Source organism: Protomyctophum bolini, assembly GCF_963924005.1.
Source record: "Protomyctophum bolini genome assembly, chromosome: 12".
In the NCBI taxonomy this organism is placed as follows: Eukaryota; Metazoa; Chordata; class Actinopteri; order Myctophiformes; family Myctophidae; genus Protomyctophum; species Protomyctophum bolini.
In genome coordinates this window covers 8,811,922-8,834,422 of record NC_137873.1, presented here as the reverse complement: position 1 = coordinate 8,834,422, position 22,501 = coordinate 8,811,922, and the positions used below count along the sequence as shown (strand labels likewise).

Sequence of the window (22,501 nt, the reverse complement as noted above, 5' to 3'; positions counted from 1 at the left end):
TTTCTGACTATAAGGCGATTGAAATGAAATCTGAATTGAGGTGCAAAGTTTTGCAAACAAGTGGATCCTGATGATAAACAAACGAGCCCAAGTGCTGTACAATATGTGTTGATTCCACATTGTTTCAATGATTACAAATTAAGTGAATCGTCAAACTAGAAACACTGCAGCTAACGATTGTTTTACTTCGTCATATTATGTTGCATGTCAAAAAAGCTCAAAATGTTGTGACGATTTCTGAACCTTTTCACTTATAATGACATGCCCAAAATATAGGGTGGTCAATGTGGTTGATTTCTTTAAAAAAAACATTCCTTAAAGTTTAAATTCATTGTCACGGCATAGTTTATTTTCACTGGTGCAGAATAGACACATCGACTTCAAAGAAACCAAAATGTACTCTTTACTGCGGTTCAGAATGAGATTCAAGAAAGAAAACAATAAAATATTTTTAGGTTACTTTATGTTGTTAAGGCTTCCATGTGTTGTGTTGCTGCCCATGCCTACGAAACATTAAATAATCTAAATGGCACTTTAAGTGAGCACTGGTCTAATCTTTTAACCCCGCTGGCCCCACCAAACACCCCGCAACACGAACACACACATATTCTGCCTTATCCCCTCGCTCTGTCCAGTGTCCAGTGTTCTGTCACAAATAGCAGGGGAGCTGTGCCCGATACCCAATTAGAAGGATGATTTATCTAGGTCGAGATGTCTGATCATCCCCTTATTTGGTGGACTAACATCCTTTATTAGTGGATGTACGGCCCGCGGTCAGCTACTGGGTCCATCACTTCACTCGGCATACTGGGTTGACAGTCAAAGGTAAGCAAAACACTCCGAAAGGTAATTCATCTATACAGCACAGTGTATTCAGATTAAGATTGTTCTTAATTTATTGTCATATCATAAGTGTAACCGATTTTTGACCTGAGATCAGGTTCTAAAAATGTCTTCTACATCCTGACAGTTTTCTGAAAAAGCTATGTTATCTATGTCAGTCGTTCTTTAAAAAAAATAGCGGACCTACACAAGCTCGTAGCGTGCCACTCTGGGTGGAAAAGGGGTTCCCGCTCAAAATGGGTTAAAAAAGTTAATTTTTATACAGGTTTTGATGAGAATATTATTTATTATCTCTGTTTATTTAAATGCGATGAAGTCATTTTATGATCCCTTTGATTTGTTTTTTCCTGCCTGGCTCTCATGTCTATAGCACAGAGTCTGATCTCCTGAGGAATACAGCAGCCAAGGTAAAAAACTATCTCGGATGTTTTCTTTTTTGAAAGAGGCAGATGAATAATGTCATTGTGTTGGGACTGCATGGGACTTTGAATGACTAAGATGTCTCACTTCATTGGATTCAAATTTAGGATCCTAAAATAATAATAATGGCTACAATACGTTGTAATAATTACAACAACGACTGCTGAACACCAACAATAATACAAGTAAATAAAAGTGGAATCAGTGGCAGTATAATATGCACTGGAATTAGACGTTATTGCACTAATGTGGGCATATGAATGTGATATATGTGAATGTGAAATACAGAATAGAGAAATACAGTGGATGATCAACATGACATTATTGTCACACGACAAACAATGTTATGTCAAGCCGCCCCTTTACAGAGCATGATACAATATGGCTGAAAACAACCGTTCATCTCATGCAGGGTGAACAATGGGTGACAAGGCCATGGCGGACTTTGGGCCAGCCGCTCCTTATCTGAGGAAGTCGGACAGGGAGCGTCTGGAGGCCCAGACTCGTCCCTTTGACATGAAGAAGGAATGCTTCGTCCCCGACCCTGAGGTTGAGTACGTCAAGGCTTCCATCACCAGCCGCGACGGTGAAATGGTTACTGTCGATACTGAGTTTGGGAAGGTAGGTGGAAGATATACAGTGCATACGTTTGTTTGTTTTTTGAGGTTGGGACATATTGATTATGATCCGAGTATATGATTGATCACCACATGTCAAAATCTGTTTTTTTTGCAGACGGTGACCGTGAAGGAGGATGACGTCCATCCTCAGAACCCGCCAAAGTTTGATAAAATTGAAGACATGGCGATGTTCACCTTCCTGCATGAGCCGGCTGTGCTGTTTAACCTCAAAGAGCGTTACGCTGCATGGATGATCTATGTAAGACTACAGCCTCATTACAATTCTCCTTCAATCAATGATTAGACTGTGTTACACACTCATCCCTATCCATCCACTACTCCATCCCCATCATCTGGCAGACCTACTCTGGGCTGTTCTGTGTGACTGTCAACCCCTACAAGTGGCTGCCGGTCTACAACCAAGAGGTGGTTGCTGCTTACAGAGGCAAGAAGAGGACTGAAGCGCCTCCTCACATCTTCTCCATCTCTGATAACGCCTATCAGTACATGTTGGCAGGTACAGTAAAGTTTATTAAACATTAAATGAATGATAATGCCTATCAGTACATGCTGTACATGCTAGCAAGTCAATTCAGCAGATAACGCTTATCGGTACTGGCAGGTAAATAAAACATTAAATTATATCAGTACATACTGTATAATGTATATGCTGGCAAGTACACAATCAGACAACTCGCACTTGTCAAAGTCTTTCCATCTTAAGCCATTCGATTATTCTAATCTAAGCTATTTTAACATTATAATTTTGCCTACAGACAGAGAAAACCAGTCCATCCTCATCACGTGAGTCAAATATCTTCACACGGCAACAATGTCATTGCATATTAAAAGTTGTCTTAGCCTAATATTAGTATTCTGGTGTCTCATTATTATTATATGTACCCTGCAGTGGAGAGTCAGGCGCTGGGAAGACTGTCAACACCAAGCGTGTCATCCAGTATTTTGCCAGCATCGCTGCCGTGCCAAGTGGGAAAAAAGACGCAGCTGCTGAGAAAAAGGTTCGTATTGTAAAGAATGTAGTAAATATGCATGGCATGATAGTAATTCAAGTAAAGTGTTTCTAAAAAAAAAAACCCAAACCATGCATATACTTTTGACAACCACACAGGGAACCCTGGAGGATCAAATCATCCAGGCTAACCCTGCGCTGGAGGCCTTCGGTAATGCCAAGACCATCCGGAACGACAACTCCTCCAGATTTGTGAGTGTCTCTGTGATTAAAGAGACAAAGCCAGCATTAAATTAAAGTAATAATCAATCAAAAAACGTATTTTTTTTTTACCCTCTAGGGAAAATTCATCCGAATTCATTTTGACAACAGAGGAAAGCTGGCCAAGGCTGATATTGAGACTTGTAAGTATAAGCAGATGTAACAGTTTCTGTAATTATTGATGCAAACAATGGGGGTTATTGAACTCATGACAGAGCGAGGTTTGCATTCTCCATTTCCTTTAACAATAGGGTCAAGACAAACATGCGCTCAAACAATAAGTCACTGATAGAGTAATGGCAGATACTCTATTCCGAGTAGATTTGGTACAATAAAAGTAATACCCTGTCCTTCTAGATCTTCTGGAAAAGTCCCGTGTGACTTTTCAGCTAAAAGCTGAGAGAGATTACCATATCTTCTACCAGATCTTGTCTCAGGCAAAGCCCGAACTTCTGGGTAAGATATCCGTAATTCACTGCTCATAATATGTTGTGCTGTAAGCTATCTACTGGAGCCTTAATGTCACACTCTTTTATTTGCACTTTTTCATCTTGTCCTCAGAAATGCTGCTCATCAGCAACAACCCCTACGACTACTCCTTCATCTCCCAAGGAGAGACTACAGTGGCCTCCATCAACGACGCTGAGGAGCTGCATGCCACTGACGTGAGCTTTACTTTCTAAATCAAGTCAAACAATCACCTACACCTACAAATTCGACATAATTAGCTGATCCTCTATCTATCGTGTTATTTAGGATGCTTTTGACGTGCTGGGCTTCACTCAAGAAGAGAAGAACAGCATCTACAAGCTGACCGGTGCCATCATGCACCACGGGAACATGAAGTTCAAACAGAAGCAGAGAGAGGAGCAGGCCGAGTCCGACGGCACCGAAGGTGAGGCTGTTGTGAAGAAACATAACGACCAGCAGCAAGATGGTATATATAATTTCTGTCGGGCAGAAACTTTATCTCCATCCGTTTTATTTTTTGGTCACTCAAAAGCATCAAACGGAGCAGATCCACAAGCTCTATAGCTTTTAGATTGTAGGCTATTGTAGGTCTGCTGCTTTTGCTTTTTTCTGATTTGAATCCTGAAATATAACAGTTTTGGACGTATGAGGTTTCCACCCGACAGAGACGACGTGGTGACAAGACAGCCAGGAATGCCGATCTTGTCTGAGTCATCTGTAAAGATGGCGTGCCGTAATTTGTATCCACCCTAAAACATGATCATCAGTTATTATTATTATATTAGGAGGAAGATTTTTTTCAAAGAAGTGTACAGTATTTGTTAAAATGGAATTTTTATGTGGACACACCCACCAGTTCATTAAGTATGCCTGGTTTGCCTGGTGGGTGGTGATGGGTGGTGATCCGCCTGAACTGAAGCCACACCCACAGCTGTAGTTTTATGACAAAGGGGGAGGGGTTAGGTGAGGGGATGATATTGTGATGTCACTATATCACTTTTTCCCCCTCCATTGGCACGTTTGACTGTCAATGTTTCAGCCTCCAGGAAGAAACCCTAAATACAAAGGGAAGACATCTTTGCACATAACAACCACACCAAGGGGTCTAATGAAGTACTGTCACCTCATAAACACATCACACAGAGAAGATTGTGTACACATCTCAATGCCTATATTCAGGCCAGGTGCTGGATGTCAGGCACCTCATATCACTTACATTAACACTTACATCAGCTTACATTAATTTCCTCAGATGCTGACAAAGTTGCGTATCTGATGGGCCTGAACTCTGCTGACCTCATCAAGGGTCTCTGTCACCCCAGAGTGAAAGTGGGAAACGAATGGGTCACCAAGGGACAGGATGTTGCCCAGGTATGAGTCATATTATGATTATTATGAAAATAATAATGACTGTATAGTATACTCAGCGTCGGTTGGTCTCTGCCACTTTTTGAGTGGTGCAACCACTCCCTTACAGAGCTTTGTGTGTGTGTGGGCGGGTGGTTGGGTGGGTGCGTCTGAGCACGAAAACAGCATGGTTGTTTTTCACCACCTGTGCGCAACCTAACACACACACACACACACACACACACACACACACACACACACACACACACAGTACAGTACAGTAGAGGGACCCCCACACGGTAACTCTGTAATTTCTCAACCGTTTCGGATGTGGGGCGGCTTGCCCGAATCGGGCCGGCACCCTGGGTGCGTTCCTGTGGGTCTGGAACTCCCCCCCCCCCCCCCCCCGGGCACCCCCACACAGAGTTGGACCACTCACTTCACACTCACTTCACACGGGTGTGATTTTTTTTTTAAATGCAAGATAGTACATAGACCGGTAGTTGGCACAACGGTAAGGATGAATTGTCTATAATGGATTAATGGAAGCAAAAGGATGATTGATGTGACCTGAGGAAGATCCACCGCGGATCGAAACATTGTCATTTCAGTAATAGAAAAGTAAATATTTTACTGCTTTGGTGTGCAGTCTTTACCTTTTTGAACAGAAGCCTCTTTAGCCCAGCACCCCACAGTCAATGTGCGTGTTTCCTGTGATGGATTGATAGGAACTTATAGGAATTATATTTTATGTTCAGATAATTACAGGGAATGAGAAACTACTAACTAAACTATCCTTTAAATGGCAAATCATTTTCCTAATATAATTGTATTTCTTCACGCGCTTTCACAGGTGAACTATGCGATCGGTGCACTGTCTAAGTCAGTGTATGAGAAGATGTTCATGTGGATGGTGGTGAGGATCAACCAATCACTGGACACCAAGCAGTCCCGACAGTACTTCATTGGTGTGCTGGACATCGCCGGGTTTGAGATCTTTGATGTGAGTTACGCTAACTTGACAATACGGACTGTGGTATTAGCTCGTTATAGACGTGTGACGACATCATCAAACCCGGACGTCATCCAGGAATGCCTACTGAGTGGCAAAAGACTACTTTCTGGCCTTGACAGCCCATGCACCCAAACAGAAAAGTCATATCTGATTGCATTAAACATCATTAAACAATTTAAACTCACTTTGCATGTTGCTTTGCCACTCGATTTGCCACTCGATGTGCCATTCACTTTAAGCATGCGTATACCCTCTATTTTCACTTTGAGAACACATTTAGACCTGGAACACCTATATGTTGTTATACCTTTCAATCTAGGAACCCCTTTGTGCAACATTTGCTTTTGCTATAAAGCAAATATTATGTATTTGTGCACATTTCTGAAGTCTTTATGGTCAGGATTTAGAAGACATTTTAAGAATCTGCATTATAGGTCTTAACATGGGATAAAAAAAGGAAATGTAAAGGAAATCTATGCTAACGTTTTGCATCGTGTCCTTTTGCAGTTCAACACCTTTGAGCAACTCTGCATCAACTTCACCAACGAGAAGCTGCAACAGTTTTTCAACCACCACATGTTTGTGCTGGAGCAGGAAGAGTACAAGAAAGAGGGCATTGAATGGACTTTCATTGACTTCGGCATGGACTTACAGGCTTGTATTGACCTCATCGAAAAGGTGAGGGCTTGAAATTAGAGTTGTTCTGACACTCGGCGCCGTCGCTGACTATTTGGTTGCCTGACGCGTATGTCGACGAGAGCGCTGCATTTCCTCATGCGGATCGGCTACATATTCGTCATTTTATAACTTGTTGTAAGTGTAAAGTCCACTTCAGCCCTGAGGGTCCCTGGACCCCACTTTGAGAACCACTGTCCTAGATTTCAAATTACACACTGGTATTGGATCGATACTCGACCGATACGAAGGTCGTGGGTGTTGGAATCGGTACATCTCATAGTTGAAATACGAGTAAGACGCGCGAACGCGGGAAGAGAACGCTCAGCTCCATATATGGACACAAAAGGGGCCAGGTCCACAACAAACAAATCACTGGCCCCTTTTGTGCCCATATATGGAGCTGGGGTACCTGGCCCCTTTTGTGCCCATATATGCCCATATATGGAGCTGAGTGATTGCTGATGCAACACACTCCATATTTGGATAGCGGGACAGACACACGGACGGACAGACATACAGACAGACACACACACACACACACACACACACACACACACAGACATGATCTGCTAGGTCTCATATTAAGTGCTCACTGCTTTCGCAATAATGTGTTCATGGATCAATACAAAAGGTATATGCCTCTTTCTAGCAAGTTAGTTGTTCTTCAATGTACATTATGTCCTTCTCCTCAGCCCATGGGTATCATGTCCATCCTGGAAGAGGAGTGCATGTTCCCCAAGGCCAGCGACGCCACCTTTAAAGCCAAGCTGTACGACAACCACCTGGGGAAGTCCGGCAACTTCCAGAAGCCCAGGATTGTCAAAGGGAGACCAGAGGCTCATTTCTCCCTGGTTCACTACGCTGGCACCGTGGACTATAACATCAACAACTGGCTGGTGAAGAACAAAGACCCGTTGAACGAGACGGTCGTGGGACTTTACCAGAAGTCGAATCTTAAACTGCTATCCATCCTCTTTGCAGATTATGCAGGGTCTGACTCCGGTACATATTAAAAAATACACAGATATTTATGTTCTCATGATCCACGGCACCCCCTGGGTTAGCCTCAAAGGGTCCTAAGCAATGATTCATACAATTGTCTTTTACATTTCTTGTAGACTCTGGTGGCAATAAGAGCAGAGGTGGCACCAAGAAGAAAGGTTCCTCCTTCCAGACTGTATCTGCTTTGCATAGGGTGAGATAACCCTGTAAACAAAGAAAGGCCAGTTTGATTATCAATTAGAATAGCAAATTTGAAGCTTTTTGCAAGGCATCCACACATTTAAAATCTTCCTCCCAGAACTCAGTGCTGATTTACTGTAGGCTATAACTGAAAACAGAGTTTGGCCCCATTACATAAGAGGTATTAATCTACAGGGCAACACAATAGTATAAACAGTTCAGATTGGGATAATTGCCTTACATTTCACTACATGGCAAGAATGTTAAAGTGGCAAATAATACTGGTATCCTCCCTGATGGTTAACTCCACAGGAGAACCTGAACAAGCTGATGTCCAACCTGAGGTCCACGCACCCTCACTTTGTGCGCTGCCTCATCCCCAACGAGACCAAGACTCCGGGGATCATGGAGAACCCTCTGGTGATGCACCAGCTTCGCTGTAACGGCGTGCTGGAAGGCATCAGGATCTGCAGGAAGGGCTTCCCCAACAGGATGCTCTATGGGGATTTCAGACAGAGGTCGGCATTAGAGAACTAACTAACTGTTCATTTACGAAGAAAAATAAATCAATTCAATTGTATTTTTTTTTTAATGTTTCTCTAATTTCACAAAGGTACCGCATTTTGAACCCAAATGCAATCCCTGAGGGCCAGTTCATTGACAACAAGAAGGCGGGAGAGAAACTCTTGGGGTCTCTGGAAATTGACCATAACCAGTACAAACTGGGACTCACCAAGGTGGGTATTAAATTGACCATAACCAGTACGACCTGGGACACTGCAAGGTGTGCAGTCCATGGTTTGATAGAAGGAGATGTAATTGCTCCCTGTCTTTCAGGTGTTCTTTAAAGCAGGGCTGCTGGATCACCTTGAGGAGATGTAATTGCTCCCTGTCTTTCAGGTGTTCTTTAAAGCAGGGCTGCTGGGTCAGCTGAAGGAGATGTAATTGCTCCCCGTCTTTCAGGTGTTCTTTAAAGCAGGGCTTCTGGGTCAGCTGGAGGAGATGTAATTGCTCCCCGTCTTTCAGGTGTTCTTTAAAGCAGGGCTACTGGGTCAGCTATAGAGGAGATGTAATTGCTCCCTGTCTTTCAGGTGTTATTTAAAGCAGGGCTACTGGGTCAGCTATAGAGGAGATGTAATTGCTCCCCGTCTTTCAGGTGTTCTTTAAAGCAGGGCTGCTGGGTCAGCTGGAGGAGATGTAATTGTTCCCTGTCTTTCAGGTGTTCTTTAAAGCAGGGCTGCTGGGTCACGTGGAGGAGATGTAATTGTTCCCTGTCTTTCAGGTTTTCTTTAAAGCAGGGCTGCTGGGTCACCTGGAGGAGATGTAATTGTTCCCTGTCTTTCAGGTGTTCTTTAAAGCCGGGCTTCTGGGTCAGCTGGAGGAGATGCGAGACGACAGACTGGCTCTAATCATCTCTGGCATCCAGGCGAGAGCTCGTGGTGTTCTGGCGAGACTTGAGTTCCAGATGACTGCTGATCGCAGGCAAGTGGTCATGGTCATTCACACCACTAGGTGGTGCTAGAGCACCTGCCCTTTTGCCATCTGGACAGCAATGTGCCCTTATGAAAGTAGAGACAGAGAGAGAGAGAGAGAGAAAGAGAGAGAGAGACCACTCAGTTCACACAGGTGTGATTTTTGGTTCAGTTTGTTGTGTTGTGTAAAATCTGTAAATCTCACATAATATGAAGGCAACCGGCGGTTCCATGCGCCGCACGAGGTGCCCTTTTTCACTTGAGCACCTGCCCCTCAAAATGTCTACTGATTCACACCCATTCTGAGAGGAACACAAGTTCCTATCAAAACTCAATACCGTATAGATTGACAATAATAGTTCGGAGCACTCATGTGTTCTGACTGTCAAATATTTAAGGCCCTATTAAAGATTACCTTCATAAATTACATTCCAATATCGAACATAATCTGTTATTTTAGTCAGCTAGTGCTATTTAGGATTTAAGTGTAAAATATATTGCATTAATTCAGGCAAAGTGTTAAGATGTCTTCCCAAATACATGTGTTGGTAATGTCTTTTCACGCATTTTACCAAACATATACCAAAAGCACCACCAAAACTGTGATACAATACAAAACAAATGTTTTTTTCCATGCTGTGTGACATTAATGATGTACAGTATTCTAGATCTCCTTTTTTAATTTGTTTTGATTCTGCAGGGATGCACTGCTGGTGATCCAGTGGAATATCCGTGCCTTCATGGTGGTCAAGAATTGGCCCTGGATGAAGATGTTCTTCAAGATCAAGCCACTGTTGAAGTCAGCGGAGGCCGAGAAGGAAATGGCTAATATGAAGCAGGAGTTTGGCAAACTTAAAGAGGTCTATGCCAAATCTGAAACGCGCAAGAAGGAATTAGAGGAGAAAATGGTCACTCTTCTCCAAGAGAAGAATGACCTACGGCTCCAAGTCCAATCGGTATGTTAAAAATCACACTCGTGTGAAGTGAGGGGTGCTCTTGTCATCATACATCACATTCCGTGCTCAGCCAATCAAATCATCACAAATGTCATCCGGCCAATCACTTTTATCTTCAATATGTACTTTGTACAGCCAATCAAATCATCGCTATGGGGTGATCAGCCAATCATGAGCCAATGTTCACAAAGCCTGGCATAGGAGGGGTTAGCTCCCCTCAGAAATCTTAATTAATGCATGATTAAGGTTAAAGGAGAATTCAGTGATTTGGAAAAAAACCCGGTCCGCCCCGGTAAGTGCACATGCATACACTTTACAGTTCGGGGGACGCACAACAGGCCACCAGCACACACATCAAGGCCCGCTCGATCCTGATTGGATGAAGGATGGGCCCATAGCCAAAAACGAAACCTACGCTTTTTTGACCCCAGGGGTGAACTGGGGACAGGGAGGAACTCCTTATATGGTCAGCACACTATAGTAGGGTGGATTATCACAGAAAAAGAAAAGTGATATTTGAATTAAGTGAAATCACTGAAGATACCTTTTAAGGCCCACAATGGAAATAAGCTCTCTATTTTGTGATTGATACTTTTGACCAAGCATGCATTTTTGGCAATTATTGTATGTTTTTCAACTGTGACAGGAGCAAGACAACCTGGGTGACGCAGAGGAAAGGTGTGAGGGACTGATCAAGAACAAGATTCAGATGGAAGGAAAAGCCAAAGAGTTTTCAGAGAGGTTGGAGGATGAGGAGGAGATGAATGCAGAACTCACTGCTAAGAAGAGGAAACTGGAGGACGAGTGTTCTGAGCTGAAGAAGGATATCGATGACTTGGAACTAACTCTGGCCAAAGTGGAGAAAGAGAAGCATGCCACCGAGAACAAGGTGTCACCAAAACATCTATTCATATTATGTCCCCAATAGGCTATAGCACATGGACTGTGAGATCATAAATAACACAATATCCCCGTCCCCACAGGTGAAGAACATGGTTGAGGAAATGGCTTCTCTGGACGACATCATCGCCACACTGACCAAGGAGAAGAAGGCATTACAAGAGGCTCACCAGCAGGTACTGGATGACCTGCAGTCAGAGGAGGACAAAGTCAACTCCTTGACCAAGGCCAACGCCAAACTGGAACAGCAAGTGGACGATGTAAGAAGTAAAATAAATCAACTTGCATTTGCGTGGAAATATATAGAACCTATATTGAATCTGACTAAGTATATCACTTGCGACAGCTTGAAGGGTCCCTGGAGCAAGAGAAGAAGATTCGTATGGATCTCGAGAGGTCCAAGAGGAAGTTTGAAGGAGACCTAAAGTTGTCTCATGAGAGTGTCATGGACCTGGAAAATGACAAGCAGCAACTAGAAGAGAGGCTGAAAAAGTGATTACATGACACTATTGTAATTACATGTATGCTATTACATGAGTTTGTGAGTGTTATAATTTGATTTAAAAGTATGTTGTCAAGGTGAGCTATACCATTTTGTCATCCGTAGAAAAGATTTTGAAATCAGCCAGCTTAATGGAAAAAATGAAGATGAACAAGCAATGAGTGTTCAACTCCAGAAGAAATTAAAGGAATTGCAGGTAATGCAAGTTAAATTAACTGGTTGAAGAACAATACAATGTCCTGAAATTGAAGCATGATTAAGATGCATGTGACCTGGATCTTTTAGGCCTGCATTGAGGAACTGGAAGAGGAGCTTGAGGCAGAGCGAGCTGCCCGGGCCAAGGTGGAGAAGCAGAGGTCTGACTTGGCCAGAGAGCTGGAGGAGATCAGCGAGAGGCTGGAGGAGGCTGGCGGGGCGACCGTCGCCCAGATTGAGATGAACAAGAAGAGAGAGGCAGAGTTTCAGAAGATGCGCAGAGACCTCGAAGAGGCCACTCTGCATCACGAGGCCACCACTGCCACCCTGAGGAAGAAACAGGCCGACAGTGTGGCGGACCTGGGAGAGCAGATTGACAACCTGCAGAGAGTCAAACAGAAACTGGAGAAGGAGAAGAGCGAAGTCAGACTGGAGTTGGACGATGTGGCCTCCAGCATGGAGCATATCGTGAAGACAAAGGTACATAGTTCACTCTTAATATTGGGTTTAACGGCATACAATATGAGCAAAGCTTCATTTCTATGGTGCCACATACATGCCGGAGGATTACAGTGTGTTTTCTCTGTCTGTCTGTTCGTCCCGAACTTGTGAACGGAATCAAGGATGAACTGATCAGAAATAGCTGGTAAAGGGACAACGTCAAAGTCACTGTGACCTCACAAAACATGTTCATTAAAGTCTTCATTCACTAGGCCTATATATGCTATAATTATGAGTCTGCATGGGCAGACAACAATGTAAACAGCAACTTGTTGGTCGATGCGTCCGATCTTAATGGTATTTCTAGTTTGTGCTATTGTTCTAAAAAAAGGTACCTCAGATAAGAAGCAATGAGTCATCATTTAATCTGACTAAACTATTTCAGGCTAGCCTGGAGAAAATGTGCAGGACTCTGGAAGATCAGATGAATGAATATAAAACAAAGGCAGAAGAGAGACAGCGCTCCATCAATGACTTCACCCTGCATAAAGCCAAGCTTCAAACCGAGAATGGTAAAATGGCGTGTTGATCATAATTAATTCAAATGGGTGAACTGACTCTAAGGCACTCAATTTAAATGAACTTCAAATCAGGTGAACTCTCACGCCGACTTGAGGAAAAGGACTCTCTGGTGTCTCAACTCACCAGAGGAAAACTATCCTACACTCAGCAGATTGAGGATCTTAAAAGACAACTGGAAGAAGAAGTCAAGGTAACAATACATGTTATACATAATTACATTAGTTAGTTATAAAGAGTAGATTGAATGACACAAGGCGGATACAAAATATCTTACCAATTTCATGCAGTGTTAATTTCGTCGATTAGGCCTACCTTTTTCACTAACACAAACTAAATACAATCTAAACTAGAACTGCACTCTGCCGAGTGCATACTTGCTTGTTGCACACTAGTAGGCCATAAATGGCCTACTAGTGCGCAAGCAGAGCGCACAAGTACTTTCGACCGCTGGAAACTATCACATCTCAGTATCTCTGTGAAGGAACGTTTGAAATGTATAATCATTACGTGTAACTATTTGCTACCTAACTACTTTTTTACAGAAAAATGAATCATTGATATGTGATGAAAAAAAGGTATATAAACTGGTATATAAACTAAAATATATTATACAGTATAATTATTTTATTACTTATTGTAAATTGTCAATTGTTTTAAATGTATTTCATTTTGTACTATAGTGATATTAATACTAAATCATGATCAGAGTAATATGTGTCTCTAACTTCAATTTCTGTAATAATACTTTCAAATTTGTTGAAATATACATGATCTAAAATACTTCCGAAATCTGTTTAATCTGGTCCCACCAGATACCACATTACGTCATCGTTGAGAGCTGGGACCAGAGTACACGGTGTGTATATGTATGACTAGCTCTCAGTGATGACGTAAGAGATATGGTCATCTGTGTAGTCTGGTCCCAGCAGACCAGGCACAGATTTACAAATTACAAATCACATTACAACTACATACAGAGTATGTAGTTGTAATTTGATTAGCAGTATACTGTGGTTACTTGGTTCCAAAAAGTGAAGCCAAGTTTCTTTCAACCGTAAGTCTGTGCCTGGTTTGCTGGGAGTCTGGGACCAGTTACAACATTACGTCATCGTTGAGAACTGGGACCAGAGTACATGGTGTGTATATGTATGACTAGCTCTCAGTGATGACGTAAGAGATATGGTCATCTGTGTAGTCTGGTCCCAGCAGACCAGGCACAGATTTACAAATTACAAATCACATTACAACTACATACAGAGTATGTAGTTGTAATTTGATTAGCAGTATACTGTGGTTACTTGGTTCCAAAAAGTGAAGCCAAGTTTTTTTCAACCGTAGGTTTGTGCCTGGTTTGCTGGGACCAGTTACAACATTACGTCATCCTTGAGAGAGTACATGGTGTGTATATGACGTAATGTTGTAACTTGTAACTTGTAACTTGTAACATTACGTCATATACACACCATGTACTCTCTCAAGGATGACGTAATGTTGTAACTAGTCCCAGCAAACCAGGCACAGACTTACCGTTGAAGAAAACTTGGCTTCACTTCGAAGAGACCAAGCGAAACTATTACTTGCGCGCTCTGCTTGCGCAAGTAACTATGATGACAAAAACTAAACTAAACTAAATATACTGACAACTAGCTTGTAGATAGCTATTTTTGGCATGTAACCAACAAGTGTAAAGTCGGCATTATAAGCATCAAGGCCTGCTAAAATACATTTTTGGCAATAAAATCAACTGTAGATTTACTGAATTATTCACATCTCAATTGACTAAAACAAATTGTATTCAAAAGACTATGACCATAAAACAAAATAAAATATCAAAATGTCAAAATGAACACTGGTTTCAGGCCAAGAATGCATTAGCCCATGCACTGCAGTGTGCTGTGTTTATTTCACCAGGCCAAGAATGCATTAGCCCATGCACTGCAGTCTGCTGTGTTTATTTCACCAGGCCAAGAATGCATTAGCCCATGCACTGCAGTCTGCTGTGTTTATTTCACCAGGCCAAGAATGCGTTAGCCCATGCACTGCAGTCTTCTCGCCACGACTCTGACCTGCTGAGGGAGCAGTATGAAGAGGAGCAGGAGGCCAAAGGCGAACTGCAGCGAGGCATGTCCAAGGCTAACTCTGAGGTGGCTCAGTGGAGAACCAAGTACGAGACTGATGCCATCCAGAGGACTGAAGAGCTGGAGGAGGCCAAGTGAGCACACAATCTTCTGTTGTTTTGCATGTTGGCACACCTTTTTAGACACTCACCTTCCTTGGAACTTCTCTCATTGCAATCCAGGAAGAAGCTGGCTCAGCGTCTCCAGGATGCAGAGGAGGCCGTTGAGACCATTAATGCTAAATGTGCTTCCCTGGAGAAGACCAAACACAGACTGCAGAATGAGATTGAAGATCTCATGGTGGACGTGGAGAGGTCTAACGCTGCTGCTGCTGCCCTGGACAAGAAGCAGAGGAACTTTGACAAGGTTGCATTTTATCTCTAAAACATATTTCCACGCAGGAAAATAGAGCACAAGTACTTGTAATAACAGGGTGTTCTTGTTTCCTCCAGGTCCTGGCAGAGTGGAAGCAGAAGTACGAGGAGTCTCAAGTCGAGCTAGAGAGCTCCCAGAAGGAGGCCAGGTCTCTGAGCACTGATCTCTTCAAACTGAAGAACTCCTACGAAGAATCTCTGGACCACCTGGAGACCCTGAAGAGAGAGAACAAGAATCTACAGGGTAAGCAGATATGTGATCTATTGAAGCATTCTTTAGGGTCATTGTTCTATTATAATGACATTTATTTTTCTTCATCCTCAGAGGAAATAGTTGATCTCACTGAGCAAGTTGCTCAGAGTGGAAAGAATATTTATGAGCTTGAGAAGAATCGGAAACAGCTGGAGCATGAAAAGTGTGAGATTCAAGCAGCTCTGGAAGAAGCAGAGGTACAGTATGATGACATTTGAACTTACCTCAAAGTTTCTTCAAACTACCTCTGATTCCCATTCTTCTCCTCATGCTAGGCCACACTGGAGCATGAAGAAGGGAAGATCCTTCGAGCGCAGCTTGAGTTTAATCAGGTGAAGGCTGACATTGAGCGCAAGCTAGCAGAGAAGGATGAAGAGATGGAGACGGCCAAGAGAAACCAACAGAGAATTGTGGATAATCTTCAAAGCTCTCTTGAGTCAGAGACTCGCAGCAGGAATGAGGCCATGCGCCTGAAGAAGAAGATGGAGGGAGACCTGAATGAGATGGAGATCCAGCTCAGCCAGGCCAACAGGCAGGCGGCTGAGGCTCAGAAACAACTCAAGTCTGTTCATGCTCATCTGAAGGTAGAGTGTGAAAGAAAACATCAGCTGCTTGATATAAAAGCACCCAAAAATATGTACTATTAGTTGTTTTTTTTCTTTCAGGATGCTCAACTGCAGCTTGACGATTCTCTCCGTGCCAATGACGATCTGAAGGAGAACATTGCCATCGTTGAGAGACGGAACAACCTCATGCAGGCCGAACTGGAGGAGTTGAGAGCAGCTCTGGAACAAACCGAGAGAGGCCGCAAGCTGGCTGAGCAAGAGCTCTTGGATATCAGCGAGAGAGTCCAATTGCTGCACTCACAGGTAAGACGATGCATTTACCAAAATTGGGCAGAATTATTGTGACGTAAAGACATTCTCTAATAAGATTTCATCTCTGAACACCAGAACACCAGCTTGATAAACCTGAGGAAGAAGCTGGAGGCCGATACGTCCCAGCTTCAGTCAGAGGTGGACGAAGCGTTGCAGGAGTGCAGAAATGCAGAGGAAAAGGCCAAGAAGGCCATTACTGATGCTGCCATGATGGCAGATGAGCTGAAGAAGGAGCAGGACACCAGTGCTCACCTGGAGCGCATGAAGAAGAACATGGAACAAACCATCAAGGACCTGCAGCACCGTCTGGATGAGGCGGAGCAGATCGCCATGAAGGGAGGCAAGAAGCAGGTGCAGAAGCTGGAGGCCAGGGTGAGTTTATTTTATTTGGAACATGTAATAATATCATAACCATAATGAGAAGGCTACTTTGTTACACCTCCTTACCCGTCTCCCCACAACGTCACAGGTAAAAGAACTTGAAAGTGAAGTGGAGATGGAGCAGAAAAAGGCCAATGATTGCATCAAGGGAATACGAAAATACGAGAGGCGCATTAAGGAGCTTACTTACCAGGTATCCTTCCAATTAGATGAAAGGAAAACGTCTTGAGACAGTCTGACAAACCACAATTTAAAAATGTAATGTTCTGTTTTCAGACTGAGGAAGACCGTAAGAATTTGACCCGCCTGCAAGATCTGGTAGACAAGTTGCAGCTCAAGGTGAAAGCCTACAAGAGAGCTTCAGAGGAGGCTGTAAGTACTGTCTAATATGAACAGAAACATTGTATGTATCCCACACCTAGAGGCAGTAATTGACTATGGAAAGACAGTTTTTTCTATCTTCTCTATTTTTGTTTATTTCTAATTTTCCCCCATTCAATTAGCTATTGTATTGACTACATTGTGTCAACAGGAGGAACAGACCAACGGTCATCTGACCAAGTTCCGTAAGCTTACGCATGAGCTGGATGAGGCTGAGGAGAGAGCTGACATCGCTGAGTCTCAGGTCAACAAGCTACGTGCCAAGAGCCGCGATGTGGGATCCAAAGTCAGTGTGAATTCATTACACTATGTAAATCAACATGGAAAAACTTGTAACTTGTTTGAGATGGGTATTGCTCCAGGGCCGTGCAGAGAGCATTGGGGGGGCAGGGGCTCAAACTCCAGAAAAGGGCGTGTGTGGGCGTGCGTAGCGCGCGTCGATTTTTGGGGGTGGTATTTTTGTGGAGTCCTTGTGCCATTTCATGTCATTGGACAGTAAAATAAGCAATATGTTCTCATTAGTCTGAAACTAAAACTGACCGATGGCAAATTAAAAGATAATTCATTATGATAGTGGAATTTATCATTACCTAATGTTCGTCTTGAAGGGCCAATGGCACTTATTGGTCCCCACACAAGCCCTTATTGGTCCCCACACAAGCCCTTATTGGCCCCCACACAAGCCCTTATTGGCCCCCACACAAGCCCTTATTGGCCCCCACATAAGCCCTTATTGGCCCCCACACAAGCCCTTATTGGCCCCCACACAAGCCCTTATTGGCCCCCACACAAGCCCTTATTGGCCCCCCACACAAGCCATTTTTGGCCCCCACATAAGCCCTTATTGCCCCCCCCCCACACAAGCCCTTATTTGCCCCCCAAATAAGCCCTTCTTTCCCCCCCACACAAGCCACACACAAGCCCTTTGCTTATAGTATTTGGGGCCCTTTCCCTCAAACAAAATAAAAACAAATAAAAAAATAAAACTTTTTTCTTTTTTTATAGAGAAATATCACTTTCTGCGAAAGGGCAGGTGCTCAAGCCCCCCCCCCCCCACCACCCCCCCCTCTGCACGTGCACTATTGCGTGTATGAGTGCGTGCGTGTGCTAGATATTAATTGTCTTTTCACCTCTGTTACAGAAAGGCCACGATGAAGAGTGAAGCTCATTGATGAATAATCATTTCTGAGACATCTGGCCTGCCTGCCCCAGTATCAGTGTCTCCCTAAGCATGCCCTGTTGTTCAGTAGAATAAAACAAATCTGCAACTTCACCTGAATTGTCTTCTCTTTAACTTTTTATAAAAGAAAAAAATTGTACTATGTTGTGAATTAGCAGAAGTCATTATTTGGTCAGAACTGAGGCGATTTAACTCCTCCTTCCGGGTTGGAACAGAGTGCATTCTGGGATGGATTGGGCCGCTGACTATCGTTGCACTGAAACAGCGTTCACGTATGAAACAGCGTTCACGTATGAAACAGCGTTCACGTGTCATCATCACTTTTAATTTAATTTGTTTTGTGTTTTAATTGTTTATTTCATTTTAAAGTACAATATCCCTTTTAACACAGTGTAATATGCATAGTAGCAGCCTACACCTGTTGAGATATTATCTCCTAAACCAGTGATACTCAACCTCAGGCCCGCGGGCCACATCAGGCCCGCGGGACCATTATGACTGGCCCACCAATGAAAATCTAAAAAAAAGAAGAAAAAGAAATCTGGAAAATGAAATAAAAATAAATACATCTGAATGAAGTTATCTTTAATTACATTATTATAAGTAATACTATTAGAGTTGTACTATTACTCGAACGAAAATAAAAGCTTGGGGGGGGGGGGGGGAGATGCAATGCAAATGAAAGACAGATACTGTGTATCCCTATTCCCTGACATAATTTTATAGCTAAACGGACAGAATTCTATTTTATTTGAATGATGAAACCCAGCTGCCATTAATAGTTGGAAATGGAAATGGAAATTGCGGAAATGGAAATTGCGGAAATTGCGGAAATGGTGGAAATGCGGAAATGGAAATTGCGGAAATGGTAATTGCGGAAATTGCGGAAATGGTGGAAATGGATATTGCGGAAATGGAAGTTGAGGAAATTGCGGAAATGGAAATTGCGGAAATGGAAATTGCGGAAATTGCGGAAATGGTAATTGCGGAAATTGCGGAAATTGCTCTTCACTTATAGCTATCTATTTTCAGGTAGATTGTTTTATTTTACTCAGTCAGCCATATCACTCCTCATTTTTTTTCATGAAAAAGGTCATAGCTGGGTAATCTATTTTCAGGCAAATTGTGTTCATTGTATTTTATTTTACTCAGCCATAACAATTTATTTTCTGTTAACCAACTTGCTGGCTGGCAGGCAGGCAGACAGCTACTCATAGACAGGCAGACAGACAGACAGCTACTCATGGAGAATTGGACAGGCAGGCAGTCAGACAGACAGCTACTCATAGACAGGCAGACAGACAGCTACTCATGGAGAATTGGACAGGCAGGCAGACAGCTACTCATAGACAGGCAGACAGACAGACAGCTACTCATGGAGAATTGGACAGGCAGGCAGTCAGACAGCTACTCATAGACAGGCAGACAGACAGCTACTCATGGAGAATTGGACAGGCAGGCAGACAGCTACTCATAGACAGGCAGACAGACAGACAGCTACTCATGGAGAATTGGACAGGCAGGCAGTCAGACAGCTACTCATAGACAGGCAGACAGACAGCTACTCATGGAGAATTGGACAGGCAGGCAGACAGCTACTCATGGACAATTGGACACACAGCCCACAGGTAAAACCGGCAAAGACTCATGTCAAAAAACATGGGCTATAACCCATCGTTTTTTTCATTTTTTCAAATTTCCTCAATTTCCAAAATTTCGCAATTTGCAATTACCGCAATTTCCTGAACTTTTTTAAAAATTTCAAGTTAGCCTAAATTGCGGAAAATTGCGGAAATTGCGGAATTCAGGAAATTTCAGAAATTTCAAGTTGGACGATGGGTTATAGCCCATGTTTTTTGACATGAGTCTTTGCCGGTTTGAACCGGCACACTTCTACGGTCGAGTTCCATCTTCGTCCTTTTTTTGTTCCAAGTGTTTCAACAATGTTGCAACTTCCGGGCCACCGATTGGCCGGTGCCCGGATCGTGCAGGCTACCATTGGCTGGTTCCAACTGGGGTTCCAACCCAGGAGCCAATGGGGGCATGGTCCCGCCCCTACCTCTCAGTAATTCCAAAACAGCACGGTGGCGGCCATCTTGTTACAGTGTGCGGTGGATGGACGTATTCATAATTTTAATAAATCGTACAAGGTGTTTGGAAAATATTTAAAGGCAGCAGGGCTTTCTCCAGGGGCCAATAAGGGAACGATTTTAATTTGGAACATTTCTGTCCATTTTTGGCTTAGTTATGGACATGTAGTATCTGTTAGCATGTTAGCTAGCTGCTGGATGATGATGATGATGATGGGTTCTTCTTATTATGTGTGAATATTTCATATTTTTTACAAGGCGTTTGGAAATTAGTGAAAAGCACCGTGGCTTCAACCAGGTCTCACCTGTTATTTAACTGTCTAGGCCTATTCACATGCAATGAACTCAAGTGTCACAAAGCAAAGCAACACGAAAAGCGATGGTAATAGTACTATTAGCCAGCATCTGCTGACCTATATGGGGTGCGAGGCCCTGCATTGCTCAATAACCTGCTTTGATGACACTTTTGTCCTTTTGTATGTTTAAATCAAATGTCAAATTATAGTTCAAAGACACCAAGAAGATAGTCTGTGATTACAATATCAATTTAAAATGTATTACCCATTTCTTGTTTCCTGTTTTCCACTTCATGATAAATGCTTTTATGTGATGTATTCCCATGCTTTTGTTCTTGCTTAATGTAAATCGCTCTGGATTAAGAGCGTCTGCTAAATGCCTAAATTGTAAAATTGTAAATTGTCCCCTTGCGCGCAGGGTCCGGCCCATTCCTCTCTGTTATGTCATATGACGAGCATTTAACTTTTAATATCACAATTATTGTAGCTAATCTTTAACTGAATCTGGAAGTATTCCTTTATTAAATTATTCTTCATAGTCTGGAATTGTAACTGATCAATTTTCTTTTGTGACTTTCGCCTTTATTTTATATGGAGGGACAGTCAGTGGTGTAAACTTTATTTATATAGCACATTTCATACATAAAATGCAACTCTGTCACATTCTGTCTCTCCCTCAGTCTCCACACTGGCCTCCCATATCCCATTCCAGCACACCCAGTTCCATTTACACACCTGTCAACTACCTAATCAGCCCAGCAGTGAACACTTCTCCAATCAACCTGCTCACTATAAAACTGGACTCAGTACAAACACTCATTGTCAGTTCATAACCTGTGTCACAGATGTCCTGCCTGTTCATGTGTTGACTTTGATGTCATTCTGATTCATGCCTGATTCCTACCTGCATTCCCCTGTGTAAGATATCTCGTAATTCTTTATTAAATACTTTATTATTATACTCTAGTTTGTTGTGACTTTGCTCCTGGGTTCAACTCTGTCTGCATCCTTGACAACTAAAGTACTTCACATATTAAACTTTATTTATATAGCACATGTCATACATAAAATGCAACTCAAAGTACTTCACATGAAAATAAAATAAAAAATAACAAGCAGCGGAATGCCAGAAACAAAAAGTAGGTCAATCTACAATTAGCAAATAAAAATAGCAATACAAAACTAAAACATTAAAAATGGTAAGGAAATTTGTATTGGATAATACATTTTAAATTGATATTATTAGATATTCAACTTTATTGACATGTATAATTAAATTGGTGTCTTTACACTGTAGAATCCATTGTTGTTTGTTTCTGTTGCTTAACTCTGTTGCTTTAACTACATATAAGTGTCTATTTGTTTGTCTCTAAATGTTTTGATGAATTGAACAATGCCCTTTGTTCAATTCATGCCATACTATAGCACGCCGTTTTTCATCATTTTTGAGGATTTGAAGAAAATTCAAAATTTCAAAAAACATGGGTTATAGCCCATCGTTTTTTGAATTTTTGAAAAAAATGTTATCCTCATTTTTCATCATTTTTTAACATGGGCTATAGCCCTTACCGTACGGCATACTATAGCACGCCGTTTTTCATCAATTTTGAGGATTTGAAGAAAATTCAAAATTTCAAAAAACATGGGTTATAGCCCATCGTTTTTTGAATTTTTGAAAAAATGTTATCCTCATTTT

The 22,501-nt window shown here is 42.4% G+C and overlaps 1 protein-coding gene across 1 annotated transcript; it reads left to right on the top strand.

Moving 5' to 3' along the window:
- Window positions 1-1,683: 1,683 nt before the first annotated feature.
- LOC308325936 (myosin-7-like) lies at window positions 1,684-18,508 on the top strand (the record flags this gene model as incomplete). The annotated part of the gene is made up of 37 exons (XM_080778718.1): window positions 1,684-1,884; window positions 1,999-2,142; window positions 2,244-2,400; window positions 2,660-2,687; window positions 2,794-2,902; window positions 3,013-3,105; window positions 3,194-3,257; window positions 3,472-3,570; window positions 3,676-3,779; window positions 3,871-4,009; window positions 4,838-4,956; window positions 5,786-5,935; window positions 6,455-6,625; window positions 7,318-7,627; window positions 7,744-7,820; window positions 8,120-8,325; window positions 8,421-8,544; window positions 9,153-9,289; window positions 9,980-10,235; window positions 10,882-11,124; window positions 11,219-11,395; window positions 11,482-11,627; window positions 11,743-11,833; window positions 11,923-12,312; window positions 12,719-12,845; window positions 12,927-13,045; window positions 14,871-15,067; window positions 15,155-15,338; window positions 15,425-15,590; window positions 15,672-15,796; window positions 15,875-16,183; window positions 16,265-16,468; window positions 16,553-16,849; window positions 16,947-17,051; window positions 17,135-17,230; window positions 17,391-17,525; window positions 18,381-18,508. 37 exons carry the CDS (start codon window positions 1,684-1,686, stop codon window positions 18,399-18,401), a joined length of 5,820 nt encoding a protein of 1,939 aa, XP_080634844.1. The 3' UTR covers window positions 18,402-18,508.
- Window positions 18,509-22,501: the final 3,993 nt, after the last annotated feature.